The sequence below is a fragment of the Rutidosis leptorrhynchoides genome, chromosome 3 (assembly GCF_046630445.1).
Source record: "Rutidosis leptorrhynchoides isolate AG116_Rl617_1_P2 chromosome 3, CSIRO_AGI_Rlap_v1, whole genome shotgun sequence".
NCBI lineage: Eukaryota > Viridiplantae > Streptophyta > Magnoliopsida > Asterales > Asteraceae > Rutidosis > Rutidosis leptorrhynchoides.
In genome coordinates this window covers 147128742-147142164 of record NC_092335.1, presented here as the reverse complement: position 1 = coordinate 147142164, position 13423 = coordinate 147128742, and the positions used below count along the sequence as shown (strand labels likewise).

Genomic DNA, 13423 nt, shown 5'->3' with positions numbered 1-13423 from the left:
ACCTTCTTTTTAGTCGACTAAAGTTTTATTCAACTATAGGCGACCCAAAATGGGGTCGACTATAGTGTATGTTTTTGGAAGTCGACCCTTTGAACGGTCGAATATACAAGTGATCTTCTGACCTAAGGCATCCCCATAACCATATACAGATATATACACTTTAGCAAAAACAATGGGAGAATTGTATATCTATAGTTACATATACATATACATATACATATACATATACATATACATATACATATACATATACATATACATATACATATACATATACATATACATATACATATACATTTACATATACATATACAATTACAGATACCTATCATATACTGACATGTACACACATACAAATACATCCATACACACATATATATAAATACAGGGACCCATACATAGATATACATATATACACATATATACACATACAGATAAACTAACATATACATACAACAACGAAATAGGTTTTACCTCAATATCTGTCATCTTTGAAGGGAACTCTTGATTGAATCTAGGGACGAAATAGATACACTGACGATGGAATTAGGGTTTATCTACAAACTATTGAAGTGATCTCTTGATTGAATCTGCAATGAATGAGGGTTGATGAATCAGGTTTGAATCTGCAATGTTAGAGTTGAAATTTGAATTTTGTTATCCCAACTCGCTATTTCAGTGTCTTTTTGTATACTCAACCATCATTAAGGTCGTCCGTGTTTTTTGGGGTCGAATATAGTGGTCGACCGATAGCCAACAGAAGTCGACCTTGCCAGTTATAAACGGTGGTCGACCACATTTAAATTTGGCGTGGTCGACCGGGTATATGGGTAGTCGACCCAAATGGTGGTCGACCTAATGGTGTAAATAGACAATTTTTTTCTCGAAAGTGTATTTTGGAATAAAACTTTTTAAAAAAGTGTATTTTGGGGAATTTCCCTTCTAGATAAAGTGGTTAAATTTGTAGTATTTGGTGGCTTAAGTTGATATAAAGGAAGTATTGTGCGGAAGCTGAAAACCAGAGAAGATGAGGGTCTTACTAAATAATTCTACGATTTTTCTGCATTGTTTATGGGGTTCATTGTACAAAACTGCAAACTCATCGATATTTGAAATCCTTTAAAATAATACTCCTTGCTGTTTTGATTGTTCACCAAATCTACCATCGTCATTTTGTTCGCGCGATAAATTTTGCTGCTCCGGCGGTATCCTTCAAATACAGATCAATGATGTTCGTCCTGATCCTGTTGCCTTCAATTCAATTTTACCATTGGTAACAGCTGGTTAGTTCTATCATCGAACTTTAATCAATAAGTTAGGGTTTTTCTCTTTTTGAATTTGATTTAATTGCTACACTATAATGCTAATTTTAAGTTTTTGATTTTGATACTTTGTGTATGTTTTTAAGTGAAATTATTACGTAGTACTAATTAACTAGTTTTATGGTTGGTTCTCTAGTTATTGATTATGCATTTTTCTGTGACTAGTGTTCTTCTGAAACCAATCTTAGTCCCTAAAAACTTATAAAATTTCCTCACAATTTATAATTATACCAAATGATTCAACTCTATGTATGGAATGTGAATTAAAACCTACACATGTTTTATATTAATTTTTCATTTCCTAGTGTGATCAAATTAACGAAATAATTGTCAACGGGAGTTGTTTGGGCATTATTATCTCCAACTTATTCATGCTACTTGCGATCGTTGACTTTATTTTATAATTGTTAGCCTAACATGCATCCAACTGACTACTGAATTGTTTTGTATAAATTAGACAAGGTTCTCATAAAGACTAAAATTTAAAGCAAAAATAAATCCACAAATAATTGCTTGGAAGGCTGTTAGCAGTGTTTACAGGTTTCAAGTTGCTGATATAAATAAATCCAGATGCTTTATATACAAATTTTTATTTTTTTTAATTTAAATATTTTCCTCTACATGGGATTTCATCAATTTCCATAATAAATTGATGGTTGACTTTGAGTATAAAATGCAATAGTCAACTTTTAGTTATCCTTACTCTCTGTATCATCTGTCATGCCATCTGGAACTTAAATCAATGTGTTTGTATACCTTCTCCTTCTTATCATAACCTCTTGTTTTTTGCTTCTTAATTTTCACTTGATATGTTACTTTCCTCTTGTTTTTAAACCGTTATTTTTTCTAATTTCTAGCTTTCAGTTGATTACCAAAAATATGGAACCTACATTCACAGAGTTCGCTCACTTAAAAATCCCACTTGAAGAAATACAAGAAGCCACAAACAACTTTGCTGAAAAAAACATCATCGGGAAAGGTGGTTTTGGAATCGTGTATAAAGGGAAAATCAACCGCTCAGGTAAGTCTATAAAGATTGTTGCACAGAGGTTAGGTCGTAACCAATGGCAAGGAGATGTTGAGTTTTGGACGGAGATTTCCATGCTTTCTACTATCAAACACGATAATATAGTGTCTCTAATTGGTTATTGTGATGAAAAAGGTGATAAGATCATCATAAATCGCCTATATGCTAAGGGAAGTCTAGTTAGGTATCTAAGTGACCCAACCACCTTGAGTTGGTTTCATAGACTGAAAATATGTTTTCATGTTGCATGTGCAATACGACACATCCATAATAATCTATATGAGAGTTATTATATCATACACCGTAACATTAACAGCTCCACAATTGTGTTGGATCATAATTTTGATGATGGTGGTGTTAGGTTATCAGGTTTTGAACATTCAATCAAACATTCAGTTGATCGAAAGGACCAAGTTTACATTGGTGAAGCTATTGGTACACAAGGGTATATGGACCCTGCAATTGAAACGACTAAAGGTGTGAACCACAAGTCGGATATCTACTCATTCGGCGTTGTCTTATTTGAAATGTTATGCGGGAGGAAAGCATTTCAAGATAATAAGTTGCTTGCTCCATTGGCCAAAAATCATTATGAAAATGGAACGCTAAGTGAAATAATACATCCTGATTTGTGGAATCAAATGAATCCCGAATCATTCAAGTTTTTCTCAGAGGTAGCTTACTCTTGCTTACATGAGGATCCAACACAACGTCCAGATGTGGCTGAACTTACTAATATACTTTATATGGCATACATAGTGCACTTTGATCATCCCACACACGATAAGGTAATCTTTAACCATCTGAATGTAATCTTTGGTACTAATATACTTTATGTATCTTTTAGTTTTTTGTTCAGTAATTTTGAAAATCCGATAAACTTATATGTTAGATACAGTAACTTGAAAGCTAGGATATAAAAATCTTTTAATAATTATTTATATAAATAATTGATAAATCAATTATACTATGTTAACACCAATGAATATTAGTTTTCACATCTTACACATAATTTACTCTGTACATTAATACAGTATCATAAGAGTTTCTTAATTCATAGTTAATTAACAAATAATTTTTATTTTGGTTTATAAAGTTTAGATAATATTATACTTCTTATAGTAGTGATTGTCTGCAATAGTCTTATTTAACTTATATTTTTTTGAACAATAATTTGCGATCAACCAGGGGAACTAAACCACATACGCGTTCATCTCTCGCAGTTGCAGAACCCGCCCCTAACTGCTGTCCAGGAGGAAACCCGGCCCAATCCGAGGGCATGGGCGGTAAAACCCCCCTCCACCACTTCCTCCGCAACGCGATGTGCGGAAGGCACCTTTGGGTGGAATTCAAGGGTTAAGGGGCTACCTTGTGTGCAATGCTGCACCCTACGGGAGTCGAACCCCTGACCTCTGACTAAAAGAGGCAGACCACTACCATGTGAGCTACAACACAAGAAGGTTCTTATTTTAGGTTTTATTATTTTAGGTTAAGGAAGACAATGAAAGCATGGACGAGTGTTTAGTGAGCGAGGGAGACAAGATGTTTGAAAGCTTCACTCCCAGCGAGGTAGACAAGATGCTTGAAAGCCTTCAGCCGTGCACTAACAAGGTAATTGACCAATTAATAAAGGAATTAGTGCTTGGAAATGAACTTACTTACAGTACGAATTCTACACTGTCTATTCAACTTTTTTTCACTATATGATGATGTGTAGTGGTGGATCTTGAACACAATTGTTGAGGGGGCCAATCTTGAACATAATTTTTTGAAGGTTAACCATGAACATATAATATACAATACAATGAATATTTATATAAATCAAATAGGTTATTTGATATCATATAGAACAAATATTTAATTTGAAAACAATTTTTAGTTTTCATGTATATACTACTGTTAAATATTTATAGTTTGATTAATTAATTTAATAATATAGTAATACAATAATGTAAAAAAAATAGCAACTAAAATATAGAACAAAAGTGGTCTGTGCAGGATTTGAACACATGTCACTCTAAAACATTGCATGCTAACAAAAGCCATTGAACCAACTTTCTTATCAATGTAATACTCTACAAAAGCCTACTATTAACCGAATTTTTTGGGAGGGCCATGGCCCACCCATACCATCCCAAAGATACGCCGATGATGATGTGTCTCGAACTTTTATATATATATATATATATATATATATATAGGGGCAGGATCAATGGGGAAGTAACCAATCGGGGGGAAGTAAATTTTTTTTTTTTTCGTTTTTTTGAGAATTTTTTTTCAGGCATCAAGATCACACGAAAATATGAACATTTAGAAAAGACACTTCGTGATGAATGTTATTATTTAGGCGGGAAAACGATCGACAAAAATAACATTCAAGATAATATTGTTCGTGAAGAATGTTAACGTTTTTTTTTTCATGTTTTGTGAATTAAAATTTAGTCCGATTTAGAGTTTAGGGTTTGGTGTTTTGGGTTTATGGAACACCAAACCCTAAACCCTAAACTCTAAACCGTTCGTGTTAAAAACTCAATCTAAACCCTAAATCTAAACTCTAAATCTAAACCCTAAACCCTAAATTTCTAAACCCTAATATCTAAAACCTCAACATACGCTCGAAAAACACGATAATTGTTATATATTAGCTCTTCGAGCGTTTTTCCGCGAAAATAATAACATTTATCACAAAGTCTCTTTATTAAATGTTCATATTTTCATCCAATCTATAATGTTCGTGAACAAAATTTTTTGAAAAAACGAAAAAAAAAAAGATTTTGCTTCCCCCCGATTGGTTACTTCCCTCTTGATCCTACCACTATATATATATATATATATATATATATATATATATATATATATATATATATATATATATATATATATATGGTGATCATCAAGAGAGAAACACTTTTTTGGAAAGTTAGAAGTAAATTTATTTTTTTTCGTTTTTTTTTTAATTTTTTCACAAACATTAAGATTAGATGAAAATATGAATATTTAAAAAAGACACTTTGTGATCTGTTATTGTTTTGACCAAAAAACGTTAAATGATATTCCTGATAGCATTCATCATAATATAATGCATGGTATTCTTCGAGCGCTTTCTGGTCAAAGTAATAACATTTATCACAAAGTTTCTTTTTTAAATGTTTATATTTTCACGTGATCTTAATGTTTGAAAAAAACGAATTTCAAAAAAAGGAAAAAAAATTTATTTCCCCCTTCCCCAAAAAAAGTGTTTCTCTCTTGATTATATATATATATATATATATATATATATATATATATATATATATATATATATATATATATATATATATATATAGTGAAAGGATTTAGAGAGAACTTGACATAGGAGAGAACCCATAGCACCATGTTATTTCACTTATTTCACTCATACTAGTAAAGGTATTTTCGTTCGATCGCATCAATTAATTCCTAAACATAAATTAGGGTTTAGAAATTAGGATTTAGGGTTTAGATTGAGTTTTTTAACACGAACGGTTTAGAGTTTAGGGTTTTGGGTTTTGGGACTAAACCCTAAACCGGGCTAAAATTTGAAAAAAATTCGGGAAAAAAATTACAATTTTTTTTTTTTGAAAAAAGTTTATTTTTTCCACGTCAGCAGGCTGACTGCCACGCCAGCACAGACTGACTGCCACGTCAGCACAGACAGAGCCACGTGTCAGTCTGTGCTGACATGGTAGTCAGTCTGGCTGATGTGGCAGTCAGTCTGATGACGTGGCATGCTGACGTGGAATTAAAAATAATTTCGGAAATATTTCTTAAGAAATTTTTTTTTTCCTGGAAATTTTTTTTTCCTGGAAATTTTTTTTTTCTTGAATTTTTTTTCTTCAAAGAATAGGTGCATATGGTAGGTGCATGTACATTAATATGTGAGTTCTCTAGATTCTCTCCCTACTCAAGTTCTCCATAGATCCTCACCCTATATATATATATACAGAGGCGAAGTCAGGAATACAGAATAGGGGATGCTTACGGACAGTGGCGGAAGCAGTATTTTTTTTCACCGGGGGCAAAAAAAATTAAAACCGTATCAATTTTTAAGGCAAAAAATGGAGGTTTTGGGGTAAATTTTGAAGAATTTTGAACAAAATTTGATGATTTTAGAGGAAAATATGTAGGTTTTGAGAAAACAATGGTTATAATAATTGTATAAGTTAAATATATATAAAAAATAAAGATTTAATGAACTAAAGAAACTTTGAAAAGAAAAACAATTACTTCGTAGACTAGAACTAGACTCACAAAATTAGTGAATCGTCTTTAACTCTTTATCGTAATTACACGCTTAAATCACTATATTCTTCATTAGATATGTGTATAATATAACGTTAAGGGAAAAAATAAATTTTAATTAGAGGCTTATATTATACTCCGTAAAACTTAGGGAGTAAGATGATATTAAATAAATAAATATTAGAAAGTGGAGACAGGAACTAACTGATACAAGTCCAAAAAATTTACGGAGTATAAAGTCTATAACAATTTTTAAGGAGAAAATTAACTTTAATTAGGGATTGATATTTAAATAGCAAACTTTAAGAGGACTGAAATGATCTATAGGTAAAAATAGGAGAGTGGAAACTGAAATATAATAAAGATATTGGTGCTTGTGTCATCTTCCTCATCCACCATCTACAATTAAACTAAAAAACTCCATTAAAGTAGAATTCTGTACTCTCGATTTTTTGAAAAGCAAACTATAGAGGATGCTTGAATCTTGAAAATATTTTTTCTCCATTGAAATACAAATTATATAGTGTATACAGAAACATGATTAGGGGATGCTTGACACCCCCAAACAATGTGAACGTTTTTTTTCATGTTTTGTGAAGTAAAAATTTAGTCCGATTTAGAGTTTAGGGTTTAGGGATTAGGGTTTGGTGTTTTGGGTTTATTCCATAAACCCAAAACACCAAACCCTAAACCCTAAACCCTAAACTCTAAACCGTTCGTGTTAAAAACTCAAACTAAATTCTAAATCTAAACCCTAAACCCTAAATCTAAACCCTAAACCCTAAATTTCTAAACCCTAATACCTAAACTCTAATATCTAAACCCTAATATCTAAAACCTCAATATATGCTCGAAAAACACGATAATTGTTATATATTACTTCTTCGAGCGTTTTCTCGCCAAAATAAAAACATTTATCACAAAGTATCTTTATTAAATTTTCATATTTTCATCCAACCTATAATGTTCGTTAACAAAGTTTTTTCAAAAAACGAAAAAAAAAAAAAAAATTCCTCCCCCCAAAAAATTTTAAATAAATAAATAAATATATATATATATATATATATATATATATATATATATATATATATATATATATATATATATATATATATATATATATATATATATAAATCTACCGCTGAGTTACATCCCTTCCCTTGCCACCATCAATAAATAGAATTGAATAATTCTAAGGCAAAGGGTCGATAAACTCAAAGCCACTATATATATATATATATATATATATATATATATATATATATATATATATATATATATATATATATATATATATATATATATATATATATATATATATATATATATAGGTTGTGCATCTTACTTAGCTGCAGATAGTTTATTAATTTCTTTATACAGAGTAGAAAATAAATAAATATAAGAATCAAGTTAAAATAAAAGGATATAAACAAATAATTGTTAGTATTGGTATTCTCGAGTCTCGAGCATCTTTGCGAGTCAACTAATCTCAGTACGATTATCTATTTTGCGGGCTAATATTAAGAGTATATTCTATTCTTTAATATGTTGTTTGAGTTCTAAAAGTAATTATGGTTGTATTTGATATTTAAGTTACCTACGTTTAAAGAATGTGAAGTTTCATATATAACTATTAGGAATAATAATGGACCCTTAATAAAGAAACTAATACTATATAAAGGAATTATCGCGGGTGAACCTCTTAACCACAAGAGATATTAATCAATTAATTTATTGAGCTTCGTTGATTTGAACTCATAACCTCCAATTTGAATGCGTATGTCCTAAACATTCCACATCACCTCCTCTCTGATTATCAAAGACTGGATTACAAGTTGAAAACTTGATTTCCTTTAATTTATTTCTCTGAATATGACCTTTGTACGTAGTAGTACTACTAGACATACCGAACATAAATTGTATACCTAAAAAGATGAAGAGATCGATCTATATAATTATGTACAAAGAAAATATCATCTAGGTCAAATGTCTCGAAAAGGTAAATCAAATTACTCAATTTGACAATTAAAGTAATATGAGTCTTGCTGATGCCCAAAAAAGACTTTATACTTCAATTTGTTACAGTAAAGGACTTTGATTTCAAAAAGTGTGAAACTGGAGTAATATTGTCCAACTTATTAACGACCGTTAGTCAAATTTCGTTAAGTGCTCAAATCTCGTTACACGGTTGGTCCCTGAAATGAAAAAATAATAATAAAAGGATAATACATAAAGTACACAAATAAAAAAAAGAATAAAAATTATTAAAAATAAAATTTTAAGAAAATATATATAATTAAATAAAAATTAATATTTAAAAAATTAAAAAATTAAAAAAAAAATTACAAAATTAAATTATTATAAATAAAAAATAATAAAATAATAATAAAAAAAAGGATACCGAAATGATCATTTTACCATGTAACAGACTCGTCCCACATTGGTGGGAGAGGAAAACAAAGCACTCCTTATAAGGGTGTGGATACCTCTTCTGGTATGACGCGTTTTGAGGGTGTTTACCCGAGAAGCAAATCCGTGAGGTAGAAGTGCGATCCGGGGTTGTACTCGTGCGCGGGTAGCCCGTCGGTGATCGGCTTGTGTCCAAAGCGGACAATATCATACTACGGGCTGATGGTGATGTTACTTATGGTATCAGAGCTGGGGCCCGCATCGATGTGCACTGCGGGGACGCAGTGTCCCGAAGGGGGGGAGAGTTGTAACAGACTCGTCCCACATCGGTGGGAGAGGAAAACAAAGCACTCCTTATAAGGGTGTGGATACCTCTTCTGGTATGACGCGTTTTGAGGGTGTTTACCCGAGAAGCAAATCCGTGAGGTAGAAGTGCGATCCGGGGTTGTACTCGTGCGCGGGTAGCCCGTCGGTGATCGGCTTGTGTCCAAAGCGGACAATATCATACTACGGGCTGATGGTGATGTTACTTATGGTATCAGAGCTGGGGCCCGCATCGATGTGCACTGCGGGGACGCAGTGTCCCGAAGGGGGGGAGAGTTGTAACAGACTTGTCCCACATCGGTGGGAGAGGAAAAACAAAGCACTCCTTATAAGGGTGTGGATACCTCTTCTGGTATGACGCGTTTTGAGGGTGTTTACCCGAGAAGCAAATCCGTGAGGTAGAAGTGCGATCCGGGGTTGTACTCGTGCGCGGGTAGCCCGTCGGTGATCGGCTTGTGTCCAAAGCGGACAATATCATACTACGGGCTGATGGTGATGTTACTTACCATTATGTGCAAAGCACATGTTTGAAGATTAGGTTCATGGACTAACCGTGTAATTTTATCCTTCACATGCCAAGCACATGTGAGAATTTAACGGAATTTGAGTAACGGTCGTTTGTGAGTTGGACGATATTACCTTAATTTTATATTTTTATGTTATTTGAAATCATTTTATGTGAAAAATTGAAGTATAGAGTCTATTTTTTAACGGAGATATCAATATCGAATTCTCTCATTTGTCACCCACATACACGTTATGAGGAAACCCAATTCGCGACGATGTTGGAAGTACCATCGAAGGTTGGGAAGCCCCCCAAAGACATTCCCAAATCATATTGATGTTGACAGTACCATCAAAGATTGAAAATTACCTCTTTGGAGTGAGAATCGAACCTGAGTTGGCAGTACTCCAAGTTAGATCTTACCCTCTACCAATCAAGTCAAGCTTCAATAATAGTATAAAGTCTTTTTTAAGGATTAGCAAAACCCATGTTACCTTTAATATTAGATTGCATAATTTATGTTACCTTGACCGGCGTTTTTCCGGATTATCTAATCTGATGCGTGTGTATATATTGAATCAAGTTTATCAGCAACGATTGAATAAGTCTACACTTACTGTTTTCAAAAAATAAAATAAAGTCTACTGAAATTGTCTCGATGGCCGGCCTACTAGTATTGTATTTGTATTGTTTATAAATATATTAATGCCAATATATAGCAACTTGCAACGGAAAATGACATACAAATTGCATTTGTTTAATTATAAGCTTTATTAATTTGTATTTATGATTATAATTATGTCCCACAAGAAATTTAAATTTTTTATACAAATTAATTTGAGGTTTCCGTGTCTTACTCCAATTATCATATATACATACATGTGTGATGTGTGTAGTGAGTTATTATTACTACTAAAACTATAATCCTGTTATAATATATAAATATATATATATAAATGGATAGTCAATTATTGATACACAAAAGTAATATTATTGTATTACCTAAACTTGTGATATTTTTGCTATAAATAGCCATGAATGCAAGCATTAAACTTGCACCATTTCACACACTTACAAAGTGTTCCTTTCTTTCTCTCCATTATCATCTTTGTTCTTACACTTCATTATTAGTATTCTAAATCAAGAATCAAATCACTAAAGGTAGTTATAAGCCTACTGAATTATAACATCAAGAATCAAACCACTAAAGGTAGTTATAAGCCTACTGAATTATAACATCAAGAATCAAACCACTAAAGGTAGTTATAAGCCTACTGAATTATAACACGTTATCAGCACGATAATCTTAATACTAAATATGGTTGGCTCTGCCACCAAAATGATATATGGTCGGTTATACCACCAAAATGATATATGGTCGGTTATACCACCTGAATAATATATGGTCGACACTGTCGTCTAATTATCATTTATGTTACTAACATTTATATTTCTATTATCTAACATTTATATGGCCGACACTGTCGCCTAATTATCATTTATGTTTACTAATATTTATATTATATAACATTTATTAATGATTGCTTACATATGGTCGACACTGTCACCTACTTATCATTTATGTTATATTAAATTTATGTTTAATTTTTATATACTTATGAATATAAAGTGACTATAATTTATCATGTTGTTTGTTTTAATAGAAAATGTCGAATCTGGAAAAGCTTAAATTTACTCCTTTAGAATCAACTGGAAACAACTACATGCCATGGGTTATAAAAGTAAAAATGCATCTTAAATCAATGGGTATTCTTGAAGCCATAAATGAAAACAACACTTGTTCTGAAAAAGAACAAGCAACGGCATGTTGCTTTATTCATCAACATATTGATGAATGCTTACAAAATAATTATGTGACTGTAGAAGATCCCCATGTTTTATGGGAAGGTCTCAAAAGCAGATTCAATAATCAAAGAGAAATTTTACTTCCAGCTGCTATGGAACAATGGAGAACATTAAGGTTCCAAGACTTTAAGAAAGTAAATGAATATAGCTCAGCTCTGTATAATACATGTTCACAACTTAAATTCTGTGGACATGAAATAAGTGATGCAGACATGATGGAGAAAACTTTCTCCACAATGAATGCTGCAAACATCACAGTGCAAAGAAATTTGAGAATGCTAAAGTTCAAAACATATCCTGAACTTAATTCATATCTCTTAGTTGCAGAGCAAAATGATGAGCTATTAATGAAAAATCAGCAATCCCGTCCTACTGGTACACTTGCAATCCCTGAAGCAAATACTGCAAATAATTATAAACAGGGACAAGGACGCGGGCAAGGTCGTGGTTATAATAACCATCACCATCATCATGCCAAAAGCCATAACTATGGTAGAAACCATCCTTATGGTAATGGTAATGGGCGAGGACGTGGTCGTGGTCGTAGCCGTGGTGGTCAAAGAAATAATAATCCACGAAAATATAAATATCAACCACAAAACAAGCCCACTAAACAAGATGTTGAAGAAAATTCTTCTAAAAATTCTGAAGAATCTTGCTACAGATGTGGTAGAATGGGCCACTGGGCTAATACTTGCCGAACATCTAAACATCTTGTTAAGATGTATCAGGATTCGCTAAAAGATAAAGAAAAGGAAGTAAACTTTGTGGATAACGTCGATCCAACAGTCACTGAGAAACCATCTGATTTATATGAAGATTTCTTGAATGTTTAAGTTGTGTGTCTTTCGAAAAATAAACGATTTAATATCGTCTGTCTTTGTCATTGTGTTTGCTAAATGTTTCAGTACTATCTATTTGCGTTTAAAATATTGTGTAATATTAATGTACTCACTATTTATTTCTTATATATGAAGTTTAATATGAATTCTGCTGGAACACAACATCAATCAAGTGGTGGAGATCTCTGTATAGCAGACAGTGGAACTACACACACTATACTTAAATCCGAGAAATATTTTATTGATCTAAAACCAACGGAAGGAACTATACATACAATATCAGGACCTGCTAACTTGATAAAGGGGATAGGAAAGGCAAATTTCATACTACCAAATGGTACGAAATTTTTAATAAATAATGCCTTATTTTCTCCCAAGTCAAGTAGAAATTTATTGAGTTTCTCCGACATATACCTTAATGGGTATGATTATCAGTCGGTAACAACAGAAAATGAGAAATATTTAAGTATCACTGACAAGAGTCATGTGGTTGAAAAACTGCCAAGACTTAGTTCTGGATTACATTATACACATATAAATGTACCAGAAATACATATGGTAGTTAACGAAAAATATATTGATCCTGGTGTATTCAGTTTATGGCATAACAGATTAGGCCATCCAGGATCAACAATGATGAAAAGGATTATTGAATGTACTCATGGACATCCACTAAAGGATAGAAAAATCCATCATGATACAATGGTTCCATGTACATCTTGCTCTCTTGGAAAATTGATAACTAGACCCTCACCACTTAAGGTTGAGAAAGAATCACCAATGTTTCTTGAAAGAATTCAAGGTGATATATGTGGACCAATTCATCCACCATGTGGACCATTTAGATATTTCATGGTTCTAATAGACG

At 32.2% G+C, this 13423-nt stretch overlaps 1 protein-coding gene across 1 annotated transcript; it reads left to right on the top strand.

The window, feature by feature from the left end:
- The first annotated feature begins 1155 nt into the window (after positions 1–1155).
- On the top strand, positions 1156–4210 carry LOC139900482 (receptor-like protein kinase HERK 1). Its single transcript, XM_071883251.1, has 4 exons — positions 1156–1283; positions 2180–3137; positions 3838–3960; positions 4067–4210. The coding sequence occupies exons 2-4, from the start codon at positions 2202–2204 to the stop codon at positions 4208–4210; spliced, it is 1203 nt and encodes a 400-aa protein (XP_071739352.1). The 5' UTR covers positions 1156–1283; positions 2180–2201.
- The last annotated feature ends 9213 nt before the right edge of the window (positions 4211–13423 follow it).

Coding starts and splice junctions, on each gene's coding strand:
- LOC139900482 (XM_071883251.1), top strand. CDS start 2,202: ATGGAACCTACATTCACAGAGTTCGCTCACTTAAAAATCCCACTTGAA. Junction 3,138..3,837: donor ATCATCCCACACACGATAAG/GTAATCTTTAAC, acceptor TTATTATTTTAG/GTTAAGGAAGACAATGAAAG. Junction 3,961..4,066: donor TTCAGCCGTGCACTAACAAG/GTAATTGACCAA, acceptor GATGATGTGTAG/TGGTGGATCTTGAACACAAT.